This window comes from Protopterus annectens, chromosome 1.part0 (genome assembly GCF_019279795.1).
Source record: "Protopterus annectens isolate FY-2018-M chromosome 1.part0, PAN1.0, whole genome shotgun sequence".
NCBI classification, from domain to species: domain Eukaryota; kingdom Metazoa; phylum Chordata; order Ceratodontiformes; family Protopteridae; genus Protopterus; species Protopterus annectens.
In genome coordinates this window covers 1,052,653,479-1,052,679,188 of record NC_056725.1, presented here as the reverse complement: position 1 = coordinate 1,052,679,188, position 25,710 = coordinate 1,052,653,479, and the positions used below count along the sequence as shown (strand labels likewise).

At 40.5% G+C, this 25,710-nt stretch overlaps 1 protein-coding gene across 2 annotated transcripts in view; it reads right to left on the bottom strand.

The window, feature by feature from the left end:
* Positions 1–25,710, bottom strand: part of GEN1 (GEN1 Holliday junction 5' flap endonuclease) — a 911,226-nt gene that overhangs the window by 711,341 nt on the left and 174,175 nt on the right. For both annotated transcript variants that reach the window (XM_044064875.1, XM_044064884.1), the window contains exon 4: positions 22,972–23,148. In XM_044064875.1, coding sequence (XP_043920810.1) covers positions 22,972–23,148 — 177 coding nt within the window. The remainder of the gene's footprint in view (positions 1–22,971; positions 23,149–25,710) is intronic.

Here is a 25,710-nt window from a genome sequence, read left to right as displayed (position 1 = left end):
TCCTGCTCAGACTGTCTGCCAGAATGTTTTGTTTCCCTGGTAGGAACTGAGCTTGTAGGTCCACTTTGCAAGCTTGAGCTGTGTTCCATAGAGTCATGGCTAGTCTGCAAAGGGGGTAGGAGTGTGAACCCCCTTGCTTGTTTATGTACCACATAACTGTGGTGTTGTCTGTCCGTATCAGTAGTTGTCCTGGTTGTAAAAGATCCCTGAAGGCCAAGAGAGCTTTCTGAACAGCTAACATTTCCTTTAAATTGATATGCAGGTGCTTCTGATCCTTTCTCCAAAAGCCTTGCAGACATTTTCCCTGCAAATAGGCTCCCCATGCGTAATCTGAGGCGTCCGTGGTTAGTATCTGGCTGGCTGGAGGCAGACTGAAGGCTTTCCCTTTGTTGAGAATACATGCCTTGGTCCACCAAAGGAATTCCTTTTGTAGACAAGGCAGGATGGTGATCTGTGTGTCTAGACTGTGGCAATGCTGAGACCATACACTTTTTAGGTACCACTGTATTTTCCTCATATGTAGTCTTGCATATGGTATGAGAAGGATGCAGGAGGCCATGTAACCCAATGCCTGCAGGAATTTCCTTGCAGATAGCTGAGTTAGTGATGCCAAGGTTTTGAAAGTTGAAGCCAGCTGTAATTGTTTTTCAGATGTCAGAAATGCCATCTGGGTTGTTGTGTTTAGAAGAGCACCCAGAAAAGGAGGGTGTCAAATTTGACTTTTTTATGTTCACAGTGAATCCCAGGAACTTGAGAAGATTCTGAACAAATTCTAGATGCTGGAGTAAGACATCCTTGCTGTCTGCTTGAATAAGACAGTCGTCCAGATAAGGGTAAATTTGAATTCCCTTGAGTCTGCAATAAGCTACTACTGGTGCCAGGCATTTGGTGAAGACCCTGGGTGCAGTAGACAATCCAAAGGGCAGCGCAGAGAATTGGTAATGCCTAGAGCCGGCCTTGAACCGGAGGTATTTCCTGCACTCCTGTCTGATAGGAATGTGTAAGTAAGCCTCCTTTAAATCCAATGTTACCATCCATGCATTTTTACTCAACATTGGTAGTAGCTGCTGCAGAGTAAGCATCTTGAATTTTGGTATCTCCAGGAAAGTGTTCAAGACTGACAGATCCAGGATGGGTCTCCATGAATTTTGCTTTCTGGGGACTAGAAAGAGCCTTGAGTAAAAACCTTGCCCCATTTCTGGAAGTGGAACCAGTTCTATGGCCCTCATAGCCATGAGGGCTTCCACCTAGTTTAAGGCCTCTGACCACTTGATGTTTTGGTAGGTCCGGCCATCCGTTTGATCTTGGTAGGGTATGAAAATGGAATTTGTAACCTCTTGAAACCACATCCAGGACCCACTTGTCTTGGGTTATGTAAGTCCAGTTTAGATGAAAAAGAGAGAGTTTTCCTCCGAGAGGGGCTTCCAGGAAAGAAGTTCCTGCAGCCCAGCAGGGGGAGTCACTGAGCCTGTTTTCTATGAGTTTGAGGCCTGTCCTCTCCAACCCTAGGGGTGGAAGCAGTCCACTGTCTTGGTCTGTAAGAGGTCTGCGTTTGGGGCCTTCCTCTGGAGCGTCTATATCTACCCCTCTGAGGCCTGTCTGAATAGGGAAAGGACCAATTTTTTGTTGGCCAATTCCTACTAAATCTGGGGGGTTGTACTTGTAAGAAATCCTTAACCGTTTGCATGGATTTTGCCTTATCCTCCATCTTCTTTATCACCTCTTCAGCCTTAGATCCAAACAAAACATTATGCTGAACAGGTGCATCCAGTAACTTAGCTTTCACCTGATCAGGCAAGTTTTGTTCCTTTAACCAAGCATGTCTTCTAATGACTGTGCCAGAAACAGCAGCCCTACAAGAAGCCTCCAAGGCATCAAAACCACAGTGTAAACCATGCTTCCCTACTTGTTCAGTGGCATGAATCAAATCATGTGATTCCTTATTATCTGCACATGCGGAAATGGAAGCTAGCTTTTGTTTCATAACAGACAGTAGAAACTGCTGGTATTTTAGCATATGAAATTGACAGTTTAAAGCCCTAATTGATAAAGTAGCAGAAGTGTACACTTTTTTGCCCCATCTCTCTAAAGCTCTAGAATCCTTATCTGTCGGAATGTTTTTTTTTGCAGAAGCAGCCTTAACCCCCTTAGGGCCCTGAGAAATGGTTTCAGGATCAGCAGTAGGATTCTTGAATAGGAACTGGTGAGAATCAGGGACCCTATAATATCTGTCTGGCTTAGCAGGTGCTGGAGGAAAAGAGTCAGGAGTTAAATTAGCCTCAGAGAAGGCATCATCCACAATATCCAAAATAGGAGGGATAGCCAGGGGTCTATGTTGGGGAAGAAGAAGAAAATCCCTAAATCTTCTCTTAGATTCCGAGTACTCCTGTCCTCCCCAGTGGAAATGTTCCCTCATTTCATGTAATGTTTCCCCAAATGAAAAATTCTCAGGGGGAGATGCTGAAGGAATGGATTCCTCAGCATCAGAATCCTCATAAGGAGGGAAAGAATAAACCTGGTCAGAGGAAGACACTGAAGAAATGGATGCCTGATCAGAAGAGTCATAATCCAATTCCTGCCTTGGCCTTTTATCTGGTGGGGGATGTGAACCCCTAATCATGGTAAGTAAGTCCTCCTCCATCTTAAGTAACTGTTTTTGTGATTTGGGTCCCAGATCAGAAGAGGCCTGGGCTTAAGTCTTAGATTTGGAAGGAGTCTTTGCCTTTGTCTTTGGTTTTGCCTTTATCAGAAGCTGTGTAGGCCTGAAAACCCCCTCGGAAGCCAGTACCTGGACAGCGGCTCCGAACCCATCCGAGGGAGCATTGTCCGAAGTTCCTGCAGCTGAAGTACTCAAAGGCCTAGTTGGCTCCTCGTGGGAGTCCGTTTCGGCAATCGGTTCCAAAATGGCTGACGACAGGGGCTGCAAAAGTGCCTCACTGACGACAGCCGAACCAGAAGCTGGCTCTGCTTGTAAAACGTCATCTGTTTTGGGCCTCGGAGGCCTGTCTTTATCCTTGCATCGTTTGTGAACTCTGGTAGTCGGAAGCGTGTCCGACGACATTTTGTAATTAAATCGCCTACCTAAATAATGAAATGCAAACTCGTACCTTCGCTTAATCGCACGTTGGTTAAATCTAGCACAAAACCGACAACTAGCTACGTCGTGGTCAGGGCCTAAGCAAGGAATACAGTAAGAATGGAAATCCTTATGAGGTATTTGCTTCCCACAAGAAATACAATTATTAACGTTTTCTGACATCGGACTGGAGCAAGAAAAAAGTTTCCCCAACGGGGTACTTAGCTTTGAGTAGAAGAAGTAAGTTTTCGGACTGAAGTACGAAAAATTGTCAGGAGTCAGCCGACCGGCACTTGCGAACTGCTTTCACCGCACGGCAAGAAAGACTGGGGAACATGGCGTAGGCTGCCAGCTTTATACTCCAGCCGACGCCGGACCCAGACTTTGGGATTCTGGCCGACCGAGGACTGCCTGCCGGCAGGGGAGAACCCTACAGTGATGACTGCAACAGTGAAACACGATGAACATCAGAAGTCTAGGCACTACAGCAGTTTCTGCTAAGAGACTCAGTCAGTGGTACAAAGAAACTGCGTCAGGTTGCAAGGTCAGGACTGAGAGATAAAGAAGACAGTCCAACACCTTTCAAAGGGGATGCGATGAATAACACGCTCACTAGTCTGCAGGACATCACAGGCGGATGGAAGGAGTAGTTCAAGCTGCTTAGGAATGACGATAATTCCGCAGATGCTGTACTGCCCCAGAAACAGTCTATCATAACAGATAAACATGATACCACCCTGGAAGATATAAAAATATCTGCAAAGAAAATGAAGTCAGGAAAAGCAGCAGGCGCAGATGGGGTCACAGCAGACATGTTAAAGATGATGGGTGAGTTGGCACGGAAATGGCTCTAGAGGAGACACAGTTTCATTACTCTGTGACTTAGGTCAAATGGGAATTTGGGCTAGTCTCTACAATGGTCTCCTGAACTGTATGGCTAGCAACTACCTATGAAAATATAAACAATAGCCCTTTCTCCCACTTGGGGTAAAATAACCAAAAATATTTAGTATTATGCAAAGCAACCTTCCTGAAAAACTTCAACTCCATGAAAGACAGACAGAAACATAGTACCAGAAGCATAGATCAAATGCAAAACTAACCATTTACCGCCCCGTAGCTATTCTCTCTCCACTCTCCAAAATACTAGAGAGATGCATACACTCTCAGGTCTCAGACTACCTCCTTACTAACAACCTCCTTTCCAATACTCAGCATGGTTTCCGACCAAACCATAGCACCACCACTGCCTTACTCTCCTTTACTAACACTATCCTTCAGCATAAAAACCATAGCTATCTCTCCTCTTCTACTTTCCTAGACCTATCTAAAGCATTTGACATGGTCCCACACAAACAACTTATCTCTGTCCTCAATAACCTATCCTTCTCACAATCAGTCACCAACTGGTTTCAGAGTTACCTGTCTGACCGCCAACAATCCGTTGTATGGCGGAATGACATATCTCCCCAACTACCTGTCTCCATAGGGGTTCCCTAAGGATCCATCCTTGGACCCCTACTCTTCTCTGTTTTCACCAATAATCTAGCCTCTGCCACCAAACATGGCACACTCATACAATATGCAGATGACTCAACCATCATCTGCTCAGCCCAGTCCCTACCCAAACTGCAAAAAGTCACACAGGAAGCCTTTTCCTCTGTTGAAACTTGGTTATCTGATGCCAAATTAATACTCAACCCAAACAAAACTAAACTACTCATCTTCCAACCCACCAAACATACTCAAAACAACTATCATTTTAAAATCACAGCAAAAGACAACACCACTATATACCCAACTGAACACACCAAATTGCTAGGAGTGGAAATAGACAATAAACTAAAGTTTGACATTCATATATCCATGACCATAAAAAAAGTCCACAAAAAACTGGGAGCGCTATACAGAAATAAGCAACTTCTCACCAAACCAGCAAAGATTTCAATAGCAAATTCCCACCTTATCTCCACCCTACTTTATGCCTCTCCAATATATAACAACCTAAGGCAATGTGATCTAAACAAGCTAGAGACCTGCTACAACAAAATCGCCAAATTCGCCACAGGGGCATCCTACCGTAGTCACCACTGTCTCTCACTTGCTGAAATGGGCTGGCTTGAACTCCCTCACCTCCTTCAATGGTATCAACTCTCACTTGCCCACAAACTAGTAAACCATCCACTAAATGTCCCATCCCTCCAGAATCTACTCCAACCCTATCGCACCACCAGACCACTAAGATCCAGTAACAAAAATCACTTGCAGATCACTAAAGCCAATAACTCAGCTGGTGAAGCACTATTCTCTTGCACCATAGCCAAATTATGGAACTCCGTCCCACCCACAATTACCTCCATACCATCATGCACCCACTTCAAAACTTTACTAAAAGCGCACCTAAAAACATGCTGGCTATGCCCTTGCAACTACCACTCTAATATCACCCACCCTATCCAACCACTACCTTTCTTTCCACTCCACTAACTACCTTGATTATAGCAAGCTCAGATGCTCATAAGCCAGTACTTATTATACAGCAGGAACTTCTTCTTGTAACGTTTGTTAATGTCTGTTATGTACTTCACGGATAAAGATTCTAGTTGTCTACTGATGTACTATGTTTTTCATCTGTAAATATGTTGTAAGTAATTGCTATGTAAATTGTTAATCACTATGTAATCCAATGTAACTACTGTCTGTTTATTTTAACTGTGGAGCTTTTCTCCCCGGGCCTCCTCTGAAAATGGACCTATGTCCAGTTGGACACTCCCGGTCAACAAATATAAATAAATAAATAAAAATGCAAAAGCTGCGAAGTAGTAGAAGACCATGAGTAAATAATAACTACTGTGGGTGAATAAATACTATTAAACATAAGCCATGTCCTACTAGAATGCTCTAGGAGAGGTGCTTTAACTCTCTAAAAGTAAAGGGGTTAGCAGTGATATGCAAATAGTCTGACACTGGTTTTATTATTTATTTATTTTGCATTTGTTTACCTGGAAAGTCCTACTGGACACAGTTCCTTTTTCACTGGAACCCTTGGAAAAAAACTCCAGCAATAAGAAATACAAACATTTTAAAAGTTACTACTGTACAAGGGAATTCCAGTAGCAGGCCTACATAGGCCACGTCATGTTGAATGATCTGTTTATTTTTTTGTAATTTGCCTGCAAAATTAAATGTTCATAATTGCAAGTGATGTAACACTCCCTGTGTTGACTTGAAAAGACTCTGAGGCACTAACAACATACCAAAAACAGTTTTTACAATGCTATAGGTTAACATTTTACAACAAAAGTAGAGAGCCATCTATGAATAATAATATTTTAGCCAAAGGGCACATAAGTGGCTTAGGAACAACAAATATGTTTGACATTCTGTACCCAGGATCAAACAGTGGTCAGTATGTCACACTTACAAAACTCATTTTTGAAAAAATTAATAATTACAATGGGCAAGCGGTATATAATCTCAAATGCACTTGCAACATACTACAGTAGCACATAGGTAGGACATTTTCTGGACTAGAACTAGGAAGTCTTCTTTGAAAATTCAGATTTTTATTTATTTATTTATTTATTTATGTATCCTTTGCTGATTGGGTTAGTCCCACTACGCTTGTAGCTACATATCAAGAAAAATATTAACATTAGAACTTCCTGATACAGGGACTTAAACCTTACTTGAAACATAAAGAAGGAATGTTGGTGGGAAAATTGTGTGTCTTAGAATTCCATTTTTCTGGAACAAGCTTCTCATCCATTTTGCAGCAGAGTCTTTCATTGACCATATTCAAGAATAAACTTGACCGGTGGATAGGATATCAGAAGTGCATCCATGGTCTGTTATAACTGTACTCGACCTTCATCAGACCACTAATAGAGTGTAATGCACCGTTTTGCATGTACCTCAGACACCGGCAGCAACTGGAGAGAACACAGAACGTTCTACCCAAGAAAATGCAGGGACTCCAAACGATGACCTACGTGGACAGGCTGAAAACCCTGTCACTTTACTCTGTATTGTATAGGCTGCTGAGAGGTGACTTGTGACTGGCCCATAGGGCAGTCTCCAACCCTGCCCTAATGTAATGCTGCCCATCCGCAAGTCAAATGGCTCAAGAGTCACTCACTCTAGGGATCTCAACTTAGCTAATGACATCAGCAGACCATGCTGGAGAGACAGATATGTCTCCCAGAGATTGCTGCTTCTTTAGAATAGACTCCCTATTCATGTAAAACAGAGCTCCTCATTGTCCCTATTTAAACGCCATCCACATAATTGGATGGGAGACCACAAATTCACATGGCAACCATGTCCTTCATGGACAGGGGTAGCCAGTGTTGATCACAGACCTGCTCTGTTCATAATTTTGTTCTGCGAACAACGCAAAAAATAGCAAATGGGGATAGTTGGGATTAACATGGCTGGGATTGTAAGGCTTTAGGGCTGCTACCTAGTAACCTCCTATGAACTGATGATGTAGTATATGTAAATGGTGTTGTAGAAGTCTTATAAATCCAGAATATAACATTTTCAAAACTATCCAGCTGTTAAATTAATTTTGGAGGTGGGGTCCCTTACTCCTAAAATTTGAGGTTTGTTCCAGTCAATGGGGAGTAAAGTCAAAAAGTACTAACATACAGTTTGGTTTCAGACTTTATTTCCTTCATAAAATGTATGCCAAAACAAATCCTATTATTCAAGAAACTGTGCAAATTTTATAAGATCAATATTTAAAGATGTATTCTATTGTTGGTCCTTTGTGGGCCCTCTATTTTAGCCTGTGTACAGATCTCTTGAGCTCAGAGGTCAAGTGGTACCTCTTGACTGCTGTCATTGGTAGAATGATCTTACTCCCCCACCCCAAAATAAAAACACTATTATGGTTCAGAAAATGCATGCTAACACAAATCCTGTTATTCAAGCAACTGTGCTATAAGAATATTTCAAATTCGTTTCCATCTTTGAGCCTTTGTACCCTCTTCATAACTCTCAACTGTCCAGATTTTCACTGAAGGTCCAGATTTCTGCATATTATTTATTGGTCTGTTTCTGATAAAATTTGTTGTTTTCTGGAAAATGACTGAGGAATGAAGTCAGTAAACACAGATATACAGTTGACCTTCAGATTTCATAAACTAAAGAAAATGCATGACTAACACAAATCCTGTTAATCTAACAACTTTCTAAGTTTATAAGAAAAACATTTAAAATTAGTCCCTATTTTTGGGTCCCATTTTTATAGGCTTTTGTGCGGATTTCTTCCTTCAAGAGGTGGAGAGGTATAGCCCCATTTACTTATATATTAATAAACAATAACAAAGGTAAAATTATTATAGCAGCCTATATCACCTCCCGAAATACCACCACCCCAATAGAAATCTTCTCAGTTGGACAGACTCTACATTCAACCAAGAAACTCTGACATTAGGAGATTTTAATATTGACTGAACTACCTGCATCTTTGATAACCCGACAAACTACATTAATGTCTTTGACTTCTCCCAGATAATATCTTATCGTACAAGAACTGACAAACACAGTAACTTCAGAACGAACTGGCTCCCCACTTAAGCACCATGTTCAATAATAGCCTCTCATCAGGCTTTGTGCCCACTGAATGGTGCACAGCAACAGTTATCCCACTCCACGAAGGGGGAGCCACCACTGATCCCGGGAACTATCGACCTATTAGCCTGACGAGCCTGGTCTGCAAGGCCATGGAACGTATCATCATGGAACTCATAAACAAAGACATTGGTAACCTCCAAACTCTGGATCCCACCCAGTTCGGGTTTGTAAAAGGCAGATCATGCCTCCTGAACCTGATCGACTTCTTTGAGGCAGTCAACAAAGCTGTGGATGAGGGTAAGGTGGTTCACACAGCCTATCTTGACCTCGCCAAGGCTTTCAACACCATCCCCTGTTCTGGAATTATTGCTAAACTCACTAAACTAGGTATAAATCCCTACGTCACAAGATGGGTTGCCAAATGGCTCACTGACAGAACCCACACTGTAAAAGTTGCAGACTCCAAATCTGACCTCAAGGCAGTGACAAGCGGAGTGCCACAGGGTTCCGTCCTGGGACCTCTCCTGTTTGGTATCCACTTCTCTGAAGTACAGGCTAACACAGAAGGCCTCTGGCTGACGAAGTTCGCAGATGACTGCAAAGTAGGAGCCATAGTCAAGTCCCCAAATGATGTGGACATCCTACAGAAGGGCCTCATTGAGACTGATGTCTGGTGTCAGAGCCATGGCCTCAAGCTCAATGCCAAAAAGTGCAGTGTCATCCCCTTTGGTAAAAACTGTATACCCATGAACTACCACATAGGCAGCAATCTATTAACACCAAATGCGTGATAAGAGACCTTGGGACCCAGGTGGACAGTAGTTTCTCCTTTGATAGTCACATCGCCACAGTAGTCAGGAAGTTCTTCTACGTGGCACACCTCATCATATAAGGGTTCTCATCCAGGAAAAAAGAGGTTATTATTCCCCTCTACTCATCACTCATTAGTCCCAATATAGAGTACAACGCCTCTGTTGGAATGTACCTCACAAGACATCTGCAGCAGCTGGAAAGGCCACAGAAGTACCTCACAAAGAGGATTACTGGCCTCAAACAAATGCCCTACACTGACCGCCTCAAAAAACTCCAGCTTTACTCCGTAGCATATCGCCTACTCCGAGGTGATCTCTGCCTAACATATCAAGCTATGTCAAACACAGAGCTGTTGGACATGCCACACCTAAAGAAATCCCAATCCCTCCAAGCTACATGCTCTAGGGAACTAAACCTTGTCACCACAATAAACAGGACACACTGGAGGGATAGTTTCCTGTCCCAGAGACTTCCTATACTCTGGAACAAGCTATTCATCTATGTCAAGCAAAGTTCTTCATTAGCACTCTTCAAGAAAAATCTTGATGAATGGATGGGAAATAGGAAATACACCCCGGGGATCACTTCTGTGTCTCTGCTGGACAGTGGCACAGGAAAATAACTTTCTTGGGTGGCGTAAGCTATGGTATCTTGCTGGCTAGGCTTACGTAGGCCCTTGGGCCGATAGCCTAGTACCTACCTATGAACCTATAACAAGCAATCCATCCTTGTCTGGGACCCTACGTTTGTCACCAAGCCAGCTGCCTACCAGACTCCCTCAGCAGCCATATGCCCACCGATCTTCTCAGGCATAAAGCAGGCCATATAAACTATAGCATATGTAAACATATCCAAAGCAAACTACATTTCTTCACCAATACCTTGAAATCTCTCCTATAACAATGCAACTGGTCACCTCTAAAACACCTACAAGTAGATAAAGCAATCCAGTACTTCAACAATACATTTCTAGATATTCTTAACAGCCTGGCTCCTCTGAGATGTATGCGGGTAAAAGCAAAACCAATCCCTTGGCTAATAAAAGTTAGTAAACTACTCATGAAACCAATAGGTGCCTGGAAATGCTATTAAATCATCAAAAACCAAACCGCCCTGCTAAACTACTGTCACCTATGAAACTCAGACAAAAAGCAGATAAAACAAGACAAAAAAGTCTACTATACATCACTCCAACTAAGGCATCTTAATAATCCCCAAAAGTTCTGGAGTGCCATAAAACAACTCTTAAAACCTGGACACAGCACTACATCAGATTCCACCCCCATAAACACCACTGACACCATAGCAACCCAGTTTAACTTGCATTTTACAAACTCTATACTGTCCTTGCTAAAAGATAACAACAGTACCATGGTAACTCCCCCACATTAACACCACCAATTCAACACCCCAAACTAATTCTTTCTCCTTCAATCCAGTGCAAACAAGCTACATACACAACCTAAAACCTTCATGTCTTGCAGCAGACCAAACTCCCTAATAAATTAGCAGGTGATGCAATCGCTTATCCAGTCTCCATACTAATTAACCTCTCCATCTCAGAAGAATACGTCCCTAAACTTTGGAAAATCTCACACGTTATCCCCCTTCATGAAGGAGGCACATCCACAGAGTTATCAAACTATAGGCCAACTGCTACTCTCCTCCCCCTTGCTAAAATCCCTGAAAAATGTATTCACTCCCAATTCCTGCCTTATCTAATAAAAAATTACCTGCTATCTAGCTCGCAGCATGGCTTTCATCCAAAACATTGCATCACTACCACCCTTGTAAGCTTCACAGCTATAGTAAACCAGCTGAGAAGCAACAATCAATACGTATAGCATCTATTTTCCTAGACATGTCAAAGGCCTTTGACACATTAAAAACTTCTCAGCAAACTAGCCTCCCTGAACCTCTCCCAACCAGCCATCTCATGTCGGCAAGACAACAATTAGTAAAACTGCAGAATGAAATCTCATCTCTGCTCCCTGTCTCAGTCAGCGTCCCACAAATTTCAGTACTTGTACCACTACTTGTCACCATTTTTACCAACAAATTCAGTTTGACCACTGACTCTGCAACAATCATACAATGCGCAGGTAACTCCTCACGCATCTGCACAGCCCCATCCCTCCCTGAGCTCCTCCACAAAACACAGAAATCCTTCACAGATGTAGAACAGTATCTCTGAAACAATCAACTCATACTGAACCACAATAAGACTAAACTAATGCTATTAAAAACTCAGAAAACACATCAGCTCCCCTTATCTTTTAACATACACTCCAAAAACACCAAAATCGATCACGTCGACCACACCTAACTGCTAGGTGTCACCACTGATAACTGCTTAAAATATGATAAAACCATAGCCCTAACAATCCAAAAGGTATAAATTAAACTTGGCACTCTGTACTGATCCAAGTCATTACTTACCCAAACCTCTACACAGTCTATAGCCAGAACTCATCTACTATCCACTCTGTTATATGCCTCCCCTATTTTCACTAATTTGCGAAAATGAGAGCTTTACAAATTTGGGTCTTGCTACAATAAAATAGCCACGTTAGCTTACAACCACCCACACAGATCACTCCACTGCACAGCCCTTCTAAGACTGAAATGGATTGAACTTCCTAACTTTATATAACTCAATCAATTCACCATCATCCACTCCATCACCCACCACCCAGAAAAATGTCCAACCCTCAAAAACTTGGTTCACCCATACTCCCAATTGTAGATCATTGTGATCATGCAACAAATTACTTCTAAAGGTTACAAAAGCCAACAATGGTTTTGGAGATGTTATCTTCTCAAAACAAATATCCCAAGCCTGGAAAGTGATTCCCCAGCATATAGTCAACACAGCTAACTCATCCAAAATCAAAACGTTACATACGGAGCAACCAACAAATAATTGGCACTGCTTATGCTCTACTCCAGGTTGATCACTCCTTACTTCCCTTTAATTATCCTAAATACCCCTGTCTTCCTACCTCTTGCTGCCCTTGTTTAAGGTGGCTGTATATATTAACAATTGTATCTAACATAATGGCTACATCTGCAACCAGACTCAGTGCAATACTGCTATTTTTCATGGTCATAATAAACTATTCTGCTAATGTACAGTAGTTTACCTGTCATTTTTAAATTTTATTTTATAAACTTCTACTGATCAAAATTTGCCCTGTGGAGCTTTTCCCCCTCGCCCCCCGCTGGAAATGGGTTCCTGACCCAGTCGGATATTTTCCAGGTCACTAAAATATCAAACAGATAAATAAAATATGTAAGCCTATCTAATTGCAATGGCAATAACCACAAGTCTGATGATCCATTCTAATTCTTACAAGATATCATGCAAGTTATGCAAGTTAATCTCAACCACCATGTGATGTTTCCATTCTCATACTACTCTGCGTGTAAAATATGCAAATGTATGTACCGTTTGTGTGTATGCTGTTTACGTCTTGCTACTAGTTTTCTCTTCTTGAAGTTTCTTGTAATTTTTAATAACTGTATGCAGAGATTTTCTCTCCGAGCTTCCACTGAAAATGGGTCTCTTTCGACCGAGCTGGACCATCCTGGTAAACAAATCCATGCATCCTCAAGCCCTTTTCTCATTCTGCACATCGGGTTGGGGTGAAACTTCCACAGTGACAATCATCTTGAGCTAACGTTTACACCGCTGGGTGGCTAGCCCTGCGGTGGTAGTTCATTCACACCACTGACTCATGCACACATTCTCACCTACAGTCAATTCAGAGCATCCAATCCCCCTACTGCATATCTTTGGAATGTGGGAGGATACCGGAGTACCTGGAGGAAACCCATGTGACCACAGGGAAGACGTGTAGACTCCACACACAAGTCACCCCAGCCGAGAATCTAACCAGAGAACCTCTTGCTGTGAAGTGACAACGCTAACCGCTGCACCACTGAAGCTATATATATATATATATATATATATATATATATATATATATATATATATATATATATATATATACACACATATATATATAGATAGATAGATATAGATATATATAGACATACACACACACACACACACACACACACACACACATATATATATATATATATATATATATATATATATATATATATATATATATATATATATATGTAAATAGATATAGATAGGTTTACAATCAAAATGTTGACATTTAGTTGCACGACAGCCTCCTCCTCGAACATGGTAGGAGCGACAGTTGGAATGTCAATGTTCATGTGTATGTTCATTCAGAAAGACGTACATAAGGCAGGACACGCAGCATAGTTGGCAATGGCAGCTGCCAACATTAACATCGACAGACCGTTGTCGATCTTGCTGCGTCAACCTTACGACCTACTTAATATGTATGAGTCGAGGATATGAGTTGTGGAAATCACCATCCGCGGTTGTGATTTTCATGCATTTGATAGTAAACCGATATATATATATATATATATATATATATATATGTATGTAGTATCAGTCTTTTCTAATAAAATATGTTCCATCAAGCCAAAGTAAACACATCTGAAAGGTATCAAACCAATGTAGGACAAATATATTGCAAATTTTATTAAGAAGAGTTCTACATTTCAATTTTATATGCATATTAGACCTGTAAACATACAGAAAACTTGTAGGAAAAACAATTGCACAGTCAGTATTAGCTGGCCTGGGTAATAAGAAGTAACAGAAGCTGTATACTATGTTAGAACTAGGAAACAGTTGCACTTCTTGATGGTCTCCTAAATTCCAAGTTTCTGATAGTACATACTTGTGGCAGTGCATCCAGCTTTCTGCAATAATTTCAGAGAAAGATTCATCATCTTCTCACGGATAAAGTGTGTGTGTGTGTGTGTGTGTGTGTGTGTGTGTGTGTGTGTGTGTGTGTGTGTTGGGGGAGGTGCTCAGCAAGGCCATGTCTTCAATGTTCCTCAAGAAAAAAATAAAATGTCAGGCTTTTGCAGATATCTTGAGCTAAGAGGTGGAGAGGTATGCAAAGCTCTTTGAAATGCTGCTACTTCTGCCACTTTTCCGAAGCATATATACACACAAACACACTTTAAATGTCATTCAGGCAAGCATGCATACACTCAGACATGCAGACAGAAACAAGCACACATACAAAAACACACAGGTACATACTTATCTTTCTTTTCTTATTTATTATTATACTTTTACACTCACTAAACAGCAAAACCACTGCTTAGAGAGTGTACAATCTCACTCTAACCTCATACATATGAAAACACATTTATAAGCACTTTAACACACTTTGCCTGGTCCACAAAGTAAAAGAAAGAATTTTTCCACAGAATAAATGCTTTTCAACTACTTTAAAAAAAAATTAAACTGACAAGAAATAGTGCACTGCTATTTAAAAGTACAGCTGAAACTCATGACAGTCCAGTCAAATACAAACTTAAAATCCTAACTTAAAAATAATAATGTGTAAGGTTTCTCCCCCAAAGGCTTCTTACCTACCCTGCAAAAGAATAACCTAAACCAACCATCAATCCTTGAAATCCTGCAGATGAGCACTCTCTTCAATAGCAGAAAAGCTCAGAAGGGCTTGGTGTCCAAACCTGTCTTTGTAGTCAGTTCAATTTGAGCTAAAAGTTTGGGTATATGGAAGGTGCCCTGAAGCTTTGGAAAATGGCCCAATGCTACATCCTTGACAGACTGTAACCCATATAGCAAAGGCTACTCCACCAGTGATCACTATAATGAACATTGAACCTTTTTTTTTTCCTTCTCAACCTAGAGGTAAGAGGAGTGCTCTGCCCAAAAACCAGAAGACTTGGCTTTTTATCCCCTCATTTTTTTGTAAAATTTCTTTGATTATTTTACACTCGATAAGCAGCAAAACTACAATAAGTTGGTTTGCTGCTTAGCGAGTGTAAAATGACTGCACGATCGATCTCACTCGCACTCTAATGCAGGCATACACACACACACACACTCTAGACACACATTTTTTTCTTAAATTTCTTTGATTATTTTACACTCGATAAGCAGCAAAAAGTACAGTTGTGTACACTTACCATAAATGTAGATGTTTTTCATGTTTCACTGTTGCAGTCATCACATTTGGGTTATCTGCTTGCAGTAGCCCTCAGTCGGCCTGATTAACAAAGTCTTGGGTCCTGCGTCGGTTGCTGTCTCATCTTCCATGATGTCAGGTAGTCATGGGTATAAAGCCTGCAGCCGATGCCATTTCATCAAATTTTCTTGCCCCAGATATCAGGTGCCCCCATAATGGGAAGGAATTATATATACAAGGTTACACCTCCAACAAAAAAAGCAAATACACCAAAAAGCTTTAAACATAGTAAGCAAGAATAGAGGTATAGCCAATAGAAATCAGGGGACTGGAGGGAGGGTAACTAGGACTGCAACACTAAATACACTTGAACATCTACATTTATGGTAAGTGTACACAACTGTATTATGTTCTTCATATTTCACTGTTGCAGTCATCACATTTGGGTAGATTCCCAAAGCTAAGGATGGGAGGAGGAAATTAGATAGCATTATGACCAGCTATAAGGCCCTGCAAGACTGCAGTGGCAAAGCCAGCTCTGGATTTAGAGAAAATTAACAAATGGTAATGCTTGGTGAATGTATGTAGAAAACTCCAGGTAGCAGCTTCAAGGACGTCCCTGGTAGGGACACCTCTGAGAAAGGCTGTAGAGGTAGATGCAGTCCTGGTTGAATGTGGTTTAATTCTCTGCAGGGTAGGTTTTCCATGGTGCTTATAGCAGAAATTAATGCAATGGCCTATCCATTTAGAAATGGTTTACTTTGAAATGGCCTTCCCCTCTGCCCCTGCAGCAAATGCAACCAGCAGTTGTTCAGATTTCCTGAAAAGTTTAGTCCTGTCCAAATAAAATCTAAGTTGTCTGTGCACATCTAAGGAGTGCAGTATACGCTCCCCTTTGTTCTGTTGATTAGAAAAGAAGGTTGGCAAATGAATGGACTGATTAAGGGCCACACTAGATACCACCTTGGGCATGAAGGGGGGATTGGTCCTGAGGGGCACCCTGTCTGCATGAAAAATGATGAAAGGCTCCACTGCCATGAGGGCCTGTAATTCAGACACCCTTCTTGCTGAAGTGATGGCTAAAAGGAAGGCTATTTTCCAAGAAAGGAATTTCAACTCTGCATTTGCAGCTGGTTCAAAAGGGGGTAGAGTGAGTTTTTCCAATACAAAGTTATGGTCCCAGGCCGGAGTAGGGGCTCTCCTGGGTGGTCTTAAGTTTTTGGCCCCTCTGTGGAACTACTTCCACAGTGAATGAGAGAAGAGGGGTAGTTCTGTGTTGTAATGAGCTGAAATGGCTGAGGCATGAATTTTAATGGAGGAAAATAAAAAGGCCCTTGTGCAGCATCTCAGTTAAGTATTGAAGAATCTGAGGTAAATTGGGTGCTGATGTGCCCATCCCATGAGCTTGGTTCCAGGAACAGAATCTTTTCCATTTTTCAGCATAGGATTTTCTAGTACTAGGCCTCCTTGCCTCCAGAATAACATCCATCACCTGCTTACTGAGGGATGATAACGGAGAGATCAGGTAATTAGCCAGGCTGCCAGGTTCAGGGGACAATCTTTCCCCCTAAGGGAACAGTCAGTTGTGCAGGGCATGGAAGATTTAAAGTTAATTCATTGAGACAGTTTACCAAAGGAGGGAGTCTTACCATTCCCTGCTTAGGAAGCGGGAGCCCTCCACTGCTTAGACTTGTGAGTATCTTGGGACTGAAGCCTGGGTGTTCTACTGGTTCTGGGTTTGGACTGAGAAGGCCTGGAAGAGGCAGAAAAGGACCAATTTTTAGAGGGCTAATGCCTACTAAATCTGTGAGGCTGTACTTGCAGGAAATCTTTAATAGTTTACATAGATTTAGCTTTTTCCTCCATATTTTTAAGTACTACTTGCTTTGTTGTCAAACAGACGGTCTTGGTTTAGGGGAGCATCCAGCAATTTAACTTTAACATGATCTGGCAAAGATTGCTCCTTAAGCCAAGCATGCTTTCTAAGTACAGACCCAGTGACCGCAGCCCTGCAAGATGCCTCTAGTGAATCAAAACCACATTGCAAAGTATGTTTTCCAACTTGTTCAGCAGAATGCATTTAATCTTGTAATTCTTTATTTTCAGCACAGTCCGGAATCAACATCATTTTATGTTTAAGCAGTCCAATAATATGCTGATGATACTTTAACACATGAAACTGGCAATTTAAGGCCCTAATGGCCAAGGTTGCAGATGTGTATACCTTCTTACCCCATCTATCCAGCGCTCTGGAATCTGTATCAGAGGGGGTAGGATTTTTGGCAGTAGTAGCCTTAATGCCTTTGGGTCCCTGTAAAAGGGTCTACGGATCCGCAGTAGGATTTTTAAAGAGGAACTTGTGAGAGTCAGGAACCCTGTAATATCTATCAGGTTTTCTGGGAGCAGGAGGTAAAGGGTCAGGGGCCAAGCTAGATTCCGAAAAGGCATCATCCACAATGTCCAGTACAGGGGGGATAAAGGCCTGTGTTGGGACAGGAGTAAGAAACCCCTAAGCCTCTTTTTAGAAACAGAGTAATCCTAACTTTCCCAGGTGAAATGCTCCCTAAGAGTATGCAAGGTTTCACCAAAAGAGAAATCCTCTGGAGGGGAAGCAGAGGGAATGGAGTCCACTGCATCAGAATCTTCATAGGTAAATAAGGGTAAATCCTGGTCATCAGAGAAAACAGAAATTTCAGAATCTTGATCAGAAGAATCATAAGCAAACCTCAGTTCTAGGTCTCTTAGAGGGGGAATGGTGGCTTCCCCTGATTAAAGTAATAAGGTCTTCAGCCATTCTTATCCTTTGTTTTTTAGGCATAGAGGCCTGACCATGTGGTCTGGGTGTAGGTTTTCTAGGCATGGATTGAGTTTTAGGCCTTGAAGAAGAAGATGGCGTTGGTTTAATATGCAAGTCAGTAGGCCTGAAAACACCCTCAGATGTCGGTGCCTGTACAGCGGCTCTGGACCCATCCAAGGTACAGTCATCCGCAGGTTCCACAGTTGAAGTATCTCGGAGCATACCAGGCTCCAAATGGGTCTCAGTAGAGGCCTGCAAATCTGAAGTAGCGGGTATCAGTGGCTGCGAAAGCGCCTCACTCCGAACTGGCGACTAGCTTAGGAGAAGCATCATCGGCAGCTTTGGACCTATGCGGTCTGTCTCTGTCTTTATCTTTGCATTTTTTTGGAACGACGGTAGTCGGGTAGCTTACCGAAGCCATATCTGGATAATTGAACCGAGCATCAAAGTATTTAGAAGCGTAAATAAACCGACGACGAACAGTTCATTGTTTAAATAAGACACAAAACCGACAACAAGGTACGTTGTGGTTAGGGCCTAAGCAAGGAATGCAGTACGAATGAAAATCTTTATGAGGTATTTGCTTTCCACAAGAAATACAATTATTAACTTTTACTGACAACAGTTTAGTGCAAGAAAAAGTTTCCCCAACAGGATACTTAGCTTAGTTGAAGACTTTGGTTCTGAAACTCGAAAACGAAAATTTCAGGAGTCAGCCGACCGGCACTTGTGTACTGCTTCTGCTTCGGGCACTGCACGGCAAGAAAGACTGGCGTAATGGCGTTGGCTGCATGCTTTATACCCCTGACTACCTGATGTCATGGAAGATGAGACAGCAACCGACGCAGGACCCAAGACTTTGTTAATCAGGCTGACTGAGGGCTACTGCAAGCAGATAACCCAAATATGATGACTGCAACAGTGAAACGTGAAGAACATCTACAATAAGTTGGTTTGATGCTTAGCGACTGTAAAATGACTGCACGATCTATCTCACTCGCACTCTAATGCAGGCATACACACACACACACACACACACACACACACACACACACACTTCTATTTTTTTTCTTAAATTTCTTTGATTATTTTACACTCAATAAGCAGCAAAACTACAATAAGTTGTTTTGCTGCTTAGCGAGTGTAAAATGACTGCACGATCGATCTCACTCGCACTCTAATGTAGGCATACATACACACACTTTTTTTTCTTAAATTTGTTTGATTATTTTACACTCAATAAGCAGCAAAACTACAATAAGTTGTTTTGCTGCTTAGCGAGTGTAAAATGACTGCACGATCGATCTCACTCGCACTCTAATTAAGGCATACACACACACGCGCACACACACACACACACACACACACACACACACACACACACACACACACACACACACTTCTATTTTTACTTAAATTCTTCTTTTCTTATTTTACACTGGCTAAACAGCAAAAGTGATGCTTGGCCAGGATAAAATAATGGCAGTTGTTAGGTTTCTCCATGGCAGTAAGCGGCATTACATGTAATTAAAAACCTTAGTTCTCAATAGTATAGACATTTGCAGAATGTCCAGATTTTGCCTTATAACTTAGGTCCATCCTATTAAATTTTTCTGGTTTGCCTACGGATTGAAGTCAGTAAATAATGAGATGAATTTTTTGTGAAATGCATACAAACACTGGTTGTATTTGAACATGTCTACATTTATAACAGCAATATTTAATGTGTCCATTTTTACAGCCCTTTCTCCCATTACTTTTGCCTCTGTCCCAACTTCTTAAACTAAGCAGTTGCAATGTATTTTTACTGAGGAACGTTGTATGACCTGTACATATATGTAGGGAAAAAAACTTTTAAAGAAAAATGTGATACACATACCTCTAGTTATAAAATCATCACTGGGGAACACTTGTTTGAAAAGCAGATATTATAGCAATCCCTCAACAAAATAGATGCGTGCAGCAGCAACTACTATGAAGAAAAAAGTTCCCACAGTCAGTCAGCATTGCATTTTTACAGGCTGCAGGAACCAAAAGTAAAATATCTCATGCATAGTTACTGTTTGGGGGTGTTCCCAGGGCAAAAGGACTGAAGGAGGCTGGTCGTGGGCGGTTCTTGGGCAGCAACGGAGGAAAATGTGAAAAGTAACAAAGGGCGTTATTACCAAAGGGTTCAAGCACCCATACCTTCTCTTCAGTTATGCGAGACTGTGATGTGCTCACAGTACCGGAGCTGTAAGAACAGCTAATGAAATAAAAAACGTGTCCAGACAGCCAAACAGAAGCAACCCTCCAAAGGAAGTGGATTAAAAATCTTCTTTATTCCAACTGAAACAAACGACAACCTGAAGCACAAGCGCTTTCGCTCGGACTCTTCCGAGCTTTTTCAAGTGAAAACAGCTAATGAAAAAAAATCGTGGAAATTGTCATTCTGGATAATCGAAAGAATATGGTACAGTGCTACATTCAAAAAATAGGGGAAAAGAGAACCTCGAAAATGAGAAAGCAAGCAAAGCAGTACGTAGTGGTCCTTTCAGTTAGAATATACATACAAAATGTACAATACATACAATTTAATAGTACAGTGGAGAGAAAACGTGAAAACAGAGAGGGCAAATTATAAATGGAGGCTACTTTTGGAAGAGATCTGGTTACGTAGGAAGAAGAGAAGAAGAGTGCAGAACAGGAATGGGGATGGAAGCTGTTGTATTAAGCATGAAGTACGATTATATTTCTGGGTGCACGTCAATACCATGTTGTGTGAGAAAGCCAACAAATTGTCCATCATAACCCAAAAGTATTTTAAACTGCTACTAAGCATCAAATGTAGCCTATGAGCCCTCAACATTATGCTGATAACTCCTTCCTAAATGTCCCTCAAAGTTTTAGTTCCTTACCAACAAACTCACCCTCCCACAGCATAAAATATTCCTCTCCACATTAAAATGTTCCACAGTAACAGCTGCAAGTAAAAGTACTACTAGTTATTCACAGGCCTGGATCATATCATTTTGTCCCTAATCATAAGGCCATTCAAATACCACCCGATTTCACTTTCGCCTAGCTTTATCATTTACTTGTAATGCCACCTGTTCCCATTTTCTGAAATCCTGCTCTTCGTCTCTACTCACAAAGACAACAGTAAAAAACAGACAATCAAGTGTTGTGCATCTATAGTCAACCCTCACCCCACAATAAGCCCTTAAAAATAACAATCATGCAACTCAAGAGAAACACACTCAGGAATTCAATTCATTATATCCTATACACAGCAATCTTATTGTCCTCACCTTTATTATAAATATGAGTGTCTCGTCTCTTGATTGAGTTAATGGATGATGTTGTGTTGCATGGCCGTGTACATTGATATCTCCAAAGAACTTAATGCTGTCAATTATCATAGCCTTTCTCAAGGCTCCTTCCATATAAAAATGTAATAACGAAATCCTGGCCTGCTCCAAGAAGAGTACTCAATCTACAGTAACGGACCCGTTTTCAAAAATCTGTAGATCATACCGGGGTATACTCATACTGTGCTATACTCATGGAAAGCCCACTTGAATCTTCCACAGCAGACTCCATTACACACACACATATAGGAAGGCATTCTTTCAAGTAGATGACAATCTTCTTATTCAGGCCAGTGAATGTGAATCCCTTACCTAATCTCACCACCTATGTGCACACCACCAGATTTTACATTGGAAACATTCAATTAGTAATAACAAATGAAACAAAATCATATTGTTGCTACAGAAACCATACGGTTTGTCAAAGCCTGATCCAATTAATCTATCTATGCACACCAAGCACTGTTTAACAAATGTAGGATTCTTTGGCTGTAGTTTCAATAAATCCACAGTCATCTACAAATAAATACAGGAGTTCTAATCTACATAAGACTGAGTGAGCACTGATGCTATGTACCTTTTTCAAAGGTAATATAACCTTAATTCAAAATATTAAAACAGAGGAGCTTGGGGTCATACAGGGTTGCTCCTCACATAAAGTTTTTTTTGTAGTGTGCGCACACATGCGCGTGTGCCTATTGTGTAGCCTCTTTTGGTGTGTGCACTAAAAGGTTAGACTTTTTTGTGCATTTTGTGGGGTTTACTGTTTGCAATCTAATGTCATCCAGGGATGATGTGCTGCTAATGAGCTCCAAAAACCGAACAGTCAGACATAGAATTTTAGAGAAGCAAATTAGCTATTTGAAGAGTAACACCTCCCAAAAAAAGGTGTCTTTATTCTTCTTTCTAACCCAAGTGTTTTCTGAATAGTCCCTAGTTAAATGCACTTTTGGATATTTCTGTTTTTATGCATTTGATATTTCAGTACTAAGGATCAATGAAGTGGGATTCGATGATTTAGGTTTTGACTTATCAGTCTGAAGCAGGTTCAGCTATACATTTGCCCAATTGGAAAAATAATACAAGAGAGTTGCAACAAATCAATATACTATTCAAAACGTTACTGTGAAATGTATTCTGTCTGAACACAGCTTATATCTGTGCAAGAACACTGTGTTTCATAAAACTGTACAATCAATGTCAAATGATTGTGCAATCTTGTCAGATTAGCAGAAACATTAATGATATCAGCATGTCTTTGTTAAAAATATTACAAATATAATTTGTATTTACCTTGGTGTTCATAGTGAAATTTCTGTAAACTGTCTGTGCTCCATACAAGAAAACATCGCCATCATTTGTGATGCACCCATCTACATAACCATTAGCATTCAGATAAGCACACATTGCTTCTGCCTCACCAGCAGCTTGAACCCATGGTATTCCAAGACAATCTAGCAATTCGCAGCACTGACAAATAAAAAAAAGGGGGGTGAGAAAGAGTAACACTGATGAGAACAGCGGTCTGCATTTTCAAAAAACAAAAAAAAAAAACAAAGTGACTCTAGTCTCAATTATCATTCTTAAAATCTGCATTAATAGTGACCGAAAAATAAACAGACAAGTCCAAGACAAATAGCGTACGGCACCAGGACCCAACCGGTCAGCACAAGGATGTATCAAAAATAAATTCAACTAAATTGCTAAAGGCAATAAAAAGATACTTCCTCGTTGATTCTTTGTAAACGCAATTTAATATAAAAACGTTTTCGCTTCCAAAGCAAAAGAAGGGCGACAATGCTCTTTCCAAACATATCATTAAACATACGGGACATAGTTTCACTTATATGGGCATCGATTGTGTAAATGTAGGTATAAGAGGTGGACCACAATCTCTTCTACTTGAGATTAGAGAATTAGAATGGCAGTTACGCCTTAATGCCTTTTCTTACCCAGGGCTAAATGAAGCATGTAATATCCTGGCAGTACTGAAATACAAAAGTTACTTAAGGTAACACATTTCTTCTCTATCTCTACACACCCTTTATCTCCATTTTGGTTAGTACCCCTTAGTGTAAAATTAAGAATGGGTATGGGGTTGCACATAGTATCGAGTTTTTAAACATCTTAACTTGTGCAGGATTACCTAATTTGCATTGTCTTTTAGTGTTTTTTTACGGCCATTTAAAAACACTTAATATTATGGCGAGGCTGATTTTCTGTATACTTAATAAGAGTGGATTTGTGTTTATGAACAGCTTCATAAAAGGTTTTTCTAACAGCCTATTTCCTTTCTTTTAAGAGGTTTATTTAAAAACCTCAAGGTATTTAAAAACCTCACTACAAAGTCACAGTTTTAATATGTTTTTTTAACCGATTTGCGTATATATATACACAAACAGTTTTATTGACTTGTCAAATTGAACTATTTTATGTGATTGTGTACCTTAGTACACTTTTTATTGATTGTAAATATTGATTTTTTATACATATATAAAAAGTGTACCTTAAAAAATGGATGTACACTTGAAAGGAAATGACATCATTTCCTTTCCATATGTTTAAATTGATTGCGTTCTGTGTTCTTATTGTCTGATGAAGCTTCTTTTGCTTTGGAAGCGAAAACGTTTTTATATTAAATTGCGTTTACAAAGAATCAACGAGGAAGTATCTTTTTATTGCCTTTAGCAATTTAGTTGAATTTATTTTTGATACATCCTTGTGCTGACCGGTTGGGTCCTGGTGCCGTACGCTATTTGTCTTAAAATCTGCATTAATGTAATGTAATGATTTACTGTTTTTTTCTGAGTTCATCTAGGAAAAATGCATAACAAAGAGATTTTTTTGCATTACTAAATGTAAAGACAGATGTCACCCATTAGACAGTTCATAAACCAAATAAAATTACTTATCATCCGATTTTCTTAAACAAGACCTAATATGTACACTGAGTACTTGCTATAAACTTGAATGCAAAGTTCTACAGCTTCATGGGACTCCACTCAATACTGTACAGTAAATCAGTAGTTTTAGTATTTGAAACAATTTACAACAGATATGTGATAATTTGTCATATTTATGGAGAAAATCCCAGCTCCATATGACTTTGAACAATGGAAACAAAGCTATGAAACAGGTAGTGCTGCTCAAAAGTTAAAAAAAGTGAACTGACAACAATAGAAAACCAAAAATATTCTTGTCACACCCATCCCAGAATTATCATAGGATTTAAAGGTTCAAGCTATATGTTTCTGTTAATATGAATATTGTTAATGATCACATTATGAGATAATTATTTGTTCCATTATGAAGGACTTTACCTTCATTCTTTTGATATCTGCTTGTAACATTCTATCTCATTGCTCTAGAATTTTTAAGTTCTGCTGAAGCCAGAAACGTGTCCCACTTACGACTTTAAACTCTGCATTTCCACCACTTGGGGCCTGACAAGACAAGTAACCAGTTAATTATAATAGTTAAATCTACATATTCTCTAATAATTTTACAGTTTAGTTGATGGGATCTTGTGCAGTATACTTGGTGCATTCAACATTACTGTAAAATCAATGAGAAATGTAATAGAGGTAATGGGTGTTACCTGCCTCATCTACCAATTCAATGCCCTAAACTACGGCTGGCAGAGAAAAGTCAGGTTTAATATATGAACACCCAAATATTACATGAATTTAAAAGGGAGTAAGGCTGGTGACCTTTAAAAATAAAATATTAACTGAAAAGAGTATGCCCCATGTACAGGTCAGGTGGAGGGCTAACATTATGTCGATGTCTTACAATGACACCGTTGTTGGGTCTGGTTTGTACTGCATAGTGTGCTGTGTGGAGTAGGGAATATTGCAGATCGCCCTTGGTTCTGTGCTCTAAAAAAAAGTATGAGGAAGTCAAGTATAAATCACACACAATTCCCAGAGAAGGCAAACTTAAGAGTGATAACAGATTCTCAAAATAAGGCAGAAGGCCATGGAATTTCATTCCCACACTAGGTAGACAGACTGCTGACACTGCCTTGTAGCA